This window comes from Haliotis rufescens, unplaced genomic scaffold, assembly GCF_023055435.1.
Source record: "Haliotis rufescens isolate VD_foot unplaced genomic scaffold, xgHalRufe1.0.p SCAF_2, whole genome shotgun sequence".
Lineage (NCBI taxonomy): Eukaryota > Metazoa > Mollusca > Gastropoda > Lepetellida > Haliotidae > Haliotis > Haliotis rufescens.
The window spans coordinates 66540882-66548161 of NW_025963890.1; the positions used below are offsets into that span (position 1 = coordinate 66540882).

General features: G+C 39.7%; 1 protein-coding gene across 8 annotated transcripts in view; it reads left to right on the top strand.

Moving 5' to 3' along the window:
* Positions 1-4646: 4646 nt before the first annotated feature.
* Positions 4647-7280, top strand: part of LOC124134573 — a 45185-nt gene continuing 42551 nt past the window's right edge. For 3 of the 8 annotated variants that reach the window (XM_048400430.1, XM_048400431.1, XM_048400429.1), the window contains exon 1: positions 4648-5194. In XM_048400430.1, the coding sequence (XP_048256387.1) occupies positions 5056-5194 (139 nt within the window). In that variant the 5' untranslated portion in view covers positions 4648-5055. Of the gene's footprint in view, positions 5195-7280 lie in introns of all 8 variants that reach the window. The other 5 variants (XM_048400427.1, XM_048400428.1, XM_046499476.2 and 2 more) reach the window with 5 other exon arrangements.

Consider the following 7280-nt stretch of genomic DNA (forward strand, 5'->3'; position numbering starts at 1 on the left):
ATCGAAAATCATACGACAGTGGCAGCAAGACATATAGCCACAAGTCTCAATTTGTTGTGAAGAATATATAGAGGATTATATGAGTGTTCATGTCATACTATGTATGCGACACGTGTGTCGTAAACATAGTATGACACGAACACGAATATAATGTTCTATTTATAACCGAAGAAGACTGTTAGCGTTTACCTATAAGGACGACAGCACACTCCGTCGCAGTGGTGACTCAGCATAACACCACTGCCACAGGCTAATTTGCATATCACGTGACCGGACTTTTCTCTTGTTTGTAAACAAACGCGCTTTTTCAGAAATCAGTATAGAACGGACTAATGCAAGTATTTGGGGGCGCTTTACATATTGTTTTGCATAACTATATAGATATGCTACTACAACTGCGACAGTGAGTTGCATGACAATATATATTTATGCATCAAAGTGACCGTTTTGCTAGCTCTCCGTTGGGCTTCGATGACAGCACGTGGAGCCGTACAACCAATGTAAACATAGTATAACTACGCAAAAACAAGTAGATTTTTACGTATTTGCATACTTTCTCAATGAAAGTTAACCATTCTTTGACATTTGTTTATGAAAATGTGTAGACTTGTCAAACATGAAACGGATGAAAAGGATATGCAATATCTTGAATGGACTGTGAAAGATGTGACGAATCGTCACATGGCGCTGGCCTGTGGCAGAGGTACTATGCTAGCTGGCTGCCGGCCGCATGGAACTCTGGGTAGGAGAATGGGACGACAGGTCGCCACAGCAGCGGAAGCACAAATCTTCAGGTATGACGTCGTTTCTAGTGTGACATCATTATGACATCACGTCACAATAAGATTCGAATGACGTCAACAATGCCGCCCGGATGACGAAAACAAAACAGTGTTATCTCGTGACGTAAAATGACCCAAGGGTACATATGATTTTTTATGAACCCCGATATGTTTGCCCTCGTAGATAATAAATTAATACAATGGAAGAATCAGCAGTATATAAGGTGAACTTGAGAAAGTCATTCGTGATAAAGCCATGTCTGTTTGTTGTTTAACGCCGCACTCACCAATATTCAAGCTACATGACGGTGGTCTGTAAATAATCGAGTCTGGAGAAGACAATCCAGTGATTGACATCATGAGCATCGACCCACGCAATTGGGATGCGATGACATGCATCAACCAAATCAGCGAGACTGACCGCCCGATCCCGTTAGTCGCTCTTACGACATGCATAGTCGCCTTTTACGGCAGGCATGGGTTGCTGAAGACCTATTCTAACCCGGATCTTCACGATGATTAAGAAGTCACACAATATACAGTTTCCTTTATGCGTATAAATTGTTCCCAGATAAACTGATCTCAATCATTATACTTACCTCAAATCTAGTCGACAAAGGTGCCGCAATTCGCTGGCAGAGTTGCGTCCCTTGGGCACGCCAGACGCCTATGATTGTGGGTTCGAATAACGGGTCGCCTCGATTATGTTTCTAGGTCTATCAGTACCATAGACAGTTATTGTGGGTTTCACCAAAGTGGGCAGCGTCTAAGACCTCCATGACTTCGGGCTTTCCTCCCACATTATGTGAACGCGCCGCGATATAACTGGAAAAAGGGTTAAAAGCGTCGTTAAAGCCAACTCAGTCACTCACTCCGAAGGTAGAGCAGTGCTTCTTGTCGCCATTTTACATTCTCCCAATTAACTGCTTTGAAATTAGGTCTGTTCTGAAGGGATTATGATGATCATGAACATACTGAATCATAATTCAAACATCATATATAGATAAGTCAGTAATTTTTACAGATATCATCATGTGTAGTTCTGAGTTGGCACATACATGACTATATTAGCAATAAAACTTAACATTAACTAGGAGATAAACATACTGTGTTTTCAATGTAGAGCTTGGTCACCTGTAGATTTAGCCGCGCTAAATTGAATTTGGAACCTAACGCGCAGCATGGGATTTCAAATGTTTAATTTAGCACGGTTAAATCTACTGGTAACCTAGCTGCACATTGAAAACACGGTATGTTTCTCTTCATTCTACCATGACTAAATAAAACACGAACTCTGGTGTTAGCAAATATATTGAGTGAAGCGGCATGGGTCCAGTGTTTGGTTGAGCCCGGTGTTTTGAGTGGGTTCTCGATCTGAATTACGCAATCACCAACAACAGCCTTTAAACAAAATATGACGCTGTATATGCTCAGGCAGTCTCTTCACACTGTAATACTTCACTCGAACAAAATGACAAGCATTGAAAGCATATAAGCACGACAACTTGGTAAGCTAACATGAGATGGGCACCCCAAAGAAAACTAATAAAGCTTTGCAAAGCATTCAGTCTACACCGAAAGTCACCATTATGACGTCATATCGCTCATTGTGACGCAAAAGATGACGTCACAGTCGTATATATATATGTATAGAAGCGCAAAATTACATGCTCTCTGTTGTCCCCAAAACTTAAAATACATTCTCTTTGTAGATTTCTATCGTATTGTTGTAGCCGCAGCTTTGTTTTGTGTAAGCTATAATTGTAGAAATAATTTTTAAATATGCCTACCGACAATGACTAAAAAAGGTATTCTGTGAATCTTAGCTTCCGCGGTGATGCGACCGTCAAATAGGCTGATTCAATCAGAGGGGGTTTATAATGATTTGACAACCTCTGATTGACCAATCAGCATCAATTTCCAAATTCATGGTAGAATTAACAATAATCACAACATGTCATGCATATGCACCTCTCATCACTTTGTAGGTGTCACTCCAGCTTGATAACGGTATCAAAAGCTGCATCGAAACGTAGCTATATGCAATAAACCAGAAGTCGATGTCCATAAAGGTGTACGTTTTCTTACTTTGTCACGAACTTCTAGAATGCCAATCAAACAGTTACTATATCAGCAATCCTCCAAGCTATGCATCACGCAGACAACATGTCATAAGTCTATGAGGAGAGAGCATGGTTCTTTATTCGTTGTGAGTTAACGATGGGCTACATGTAGCTAAGGAATATTAGCACTCACATCTTCCTTTGAAGTTATGTAGCATCTGTATATTAGTAATATATGTATTATTGGAGATTTTCCTACATCTACATCTTGTCATACATCATGACCCGCAGTTTTACACGGATGTCGATATTAATGTTCTTCTCAGCTGACTGAACACTGTGACTCACTTTGAAGTCACCGGATATGTTGAGAAAACACAAGTCATGCCTCTATTTCAAAACACGTCAACATTATTTCATCATTTTACCAATCAGGACGTATTTTTTCAAACTGTGAAATTTGTTGTTCTGAAACAAATGAACAGATATTTCTTATTCAAACGTTTCAAACAATAACACAACATGTCTTTAACGTGGACCATAGCTCATGATACTGATCACTGGATTGTCTGGCACAGACTCGTTGTTTACAGGCAGGAATATTACTGTGTACGGCATTAGACAACAAACACATATTTCTTCTTGAATATTGTGCGAGTGGCGAATACTACCAGTAAAACAAGACATGCTTACCCTTTTCACGAACACATAGTCCTATCATAAATGTTCATCACTTTTACGCCCAGTGGAATCTGTATCAATATTGATTATTCTCTGACGTTTTGAATTTTGAAATTCGTTTCATTACAAATGAGTGAGTGAGTGAGTTGTAATGTGCAACCACAGTTGCAGGAACCCAATTGAATGGAACCCAGGATATCGGCGTTAACAAGTAGGCTACCTCACAGCCCCCCACAAACTAAAATTGTCATTTTCCCCCTTCAGTTTAAACACCATCATCATAATTTGTTTTATACCATTATGACCCTTAAAACCAAAAATAATGATGTTTGTTTGTTTATTGTTTAACGCCGCACTCAGTAATATTCCAGCTATATGACGGTGGTCTGTAAATAATCAAGTCTGGACCTCACAGTCCAGTGATTGACATCATGAGCATCAATCCACGCAATTGGCATACGATGAAATGAATCGACCAAGTCAGCGAGCCTGACCACCCGATCGACAGACACCTGAGGACGAAAGTATTGCCACCAACCCACAACGGTGGTTTTCGATAAATCACGATCTCCTTTCCTAGTGCTCACCCATCCATGAACTACTCGTGATTCTTGTCAGCAGTAACTTTTAATAGACTGATTCCCATTCATTTAGACCATGGTCGACATACCCACTGTCGGTATATCCCACGGAGGAAGACAAAAGGTCTTTCATCGCGTGTATATGCGATGTCAGTCCAGGCAACATTTTGCAAGTCATGGTGATATTCAACTTCGCTTTCTACTCGGGAAATATGTAGAGACAACACATGTTCGTACCGAATGCTATAACGTGACGTCCCACAATCACTTCGTCTGTGTCATAACGGATTCTATTAACTGTATTCACAGGCATTACATACACCAAAACAGAATTAATGTTTGTTTTGAATTAATCTTAAGGGAACCGGATATACAGATACAAAGTAAACATAACGGACAATGAGCTAGCCGACACCATTTCAAAACGACTTTATGGCCAGCAAACATTTATACGTCGATGACAGATATATTGACGGCAAATACATTCATATACGAAACACTGAGCGCGAGGACGCGGATAATGTGAATGGTTTAATGTAAGCCTGTTCTGCTCTATTTGGTGTTCCATTCATGTGTAAGCTCATTCTGACTATTCAAAGGTGTGATCGCTATAGGAAAATATAAAAAATGCCGAAATCAAAGACAGCGTTGATATGAAGTATCTACTGTTACAACTGTTACGACTAAAATGCACAACTCCCGTTGTCTCGCCGCTGTCAATAACAATTTTAAGTAACCACACCCAGAATCACCAGCCGAAACGAAACATAACCAATCGGGACGTATAAGACCTGGTTCGGGAGCGATCTTCATTGTGTACACAGCCGCCAGGGGTTACATATACGTGTATATTTTAAGGTGCGAGTTATATTTTCCCTTCCCGGTTTGTGCGTTGAAGGATGGATTGGTTATGAGAAGACAACGCAGCTTTGGAAACTTACGACAACGATGAAGATTTTTGTGATATTGTTTGTGACACTGCAAACATGCAGTGCGCATTTGGTTCTAACGTTTCCACCAGCGAGAAAGTATGCCTTGGATTTTCTTGACAACTTCAGAACATCAGCTCCGTGTGGAGTTCCCCGTGGTAGGCTGCTTACTCCCTATCTTTTTATTGTTTATGTCTGAATGTTGGTGTCGTTTAGGTGTAATGACTAACTACAAATAATGTGTATGATAAATATGACAGATGTGATTTAGATTTAAACATGTTTAGGATTTGACCATATTATATTGTAAACATGTTCAAAATCTAAACCATCTCTGTAGTGTAGTAGATAGAGCGTCTGCCAGAGATCCGAAGGTCAGTGGTTCGATCCCCTGGCCGCGTCCTGCTAAGCGACGTTAACACTGAGCGTTGCTCACTACTATATAAATTACCATGCAGTCACTAAATCCATCAATAGTAGGCAAAGATTCATCACGGAAACTGTTTACTGGTGTACTACTGTACATTTAACAGATATAAATGGAAACGTGTGGCCCAGTCGTCTTAGGCGCCGGAATTCGATGTGCATAGAGTTGCGTTGCTTAGTGAAACTCCGGAGCCTATGACTGTGGTTTTGAATCCTACATTCGCCCTGACTGTGAATCACACCATATCTGTGCATGATTCACCAAAAAGTTCACCGAAACCTTGTTTAACATCTATGATTCGCATCACTTCGGGCTTTCCTCCATCATCAAGGTAACACGCTCGGTAAAACGATAATTTATATACTGATTAAAGCAGCAACCTCACTCCTTTTACTAACACAGTATATCAACCAAGGCGTGAGTGAGTATGGTTTTACGCCGCTTTTAGCAATTAAGCAATATTCCAGCAATATCACGGCGGGGGACACCAGAAAGGGGCTTCATACATTGTACCCATGTCGGGAATCGAACCCGGGTCTTAGGCGTGACTAGCGAACGCTTTAACCACTAGGCTACCCGACCGCCCCTATCAACCAAGGAAGGACAGTATAACAACGAACGAGGTACAGTATATCAACAAATGAAGTATAGTATATCAACGAGTGAATTACAGTATATCAAGGAGTGAAGTACAGTATATCAACGAACGAGGTACAATATATCAACGAATAAAGTATAGTATATCAACGAGTGAATTGCAGTATATCAAGGAGTGAAGGACAGTATATCAACGAACGAGGTAAACTATATCAACGAATGAAGTATAGTATGCCAAATAACGACGTACAGCATATCAACGAACGCGGTACAATATCTGAACAAATAAAGTATAGTATATCATCGAACGAAGTACAGTATATCAATGAACAAGGTACAGTATATCAACGAATGAAATATAGCATAAAATCGAACGAAGTATAGTATATCAACGAATGACAGAATATCAACGAACGAAGTACATTATTACAACGAAGGAAGTACAGTATATCAACGAATGAATGACAGTATATCAGCGAACGAGGTACAATATATAAACAAATACAGTATAGTACTAGTATATAATAGAACGAAGTACAGTACACCAACGAACGAAGTACAGAATATGAACGAACGAAGTACAGTATATCAAGGAGTAAAGTACAGTATATCAACGGGTGAAGTACAGTATACCAACGAAGTACAGTATATCGACGAGTGAATTACAGTATATCAACGAACGAAGTACAGTATATCAACGACTGAAGTATAGTATATCAACGAACGAAGTACAGTATATCAACGAGTGAAGTACAATATATCAAGGAGTGAAGTACAGTATATCAACGAGTGAAGTACAGTTTATCAACGAGTAGAGTACAGTATATCAACGAACTAAGTACAGTATACCAACGAACGAAGTACAGTATATCAACGAACGTAGTACAGTATATCGACGAGTGAAGAATAGTATATCAACAAGTGACGTACAATACATCAACGGGTGAAGTATAGTATATCAACGAGTGAAGGATAGTATATCAAGGAGTGAAGTACAGTATATCAACGAACGTAGTACAGTATATCGACGAGTAAAGAATAGTATATCAACAAGTGACGTACAGTACATCAACGGGTGAAGTATAGTATATCAAGGAGTGAAGTACAGTATATCAAGGAGTGAAGTACAGTATATCAACGAGTGAAGTACAGTATAACAACGAACGAAGTACAGTATATCAAGGTGTGAAGTACAGTATATCAACGAACGAAGTACAATA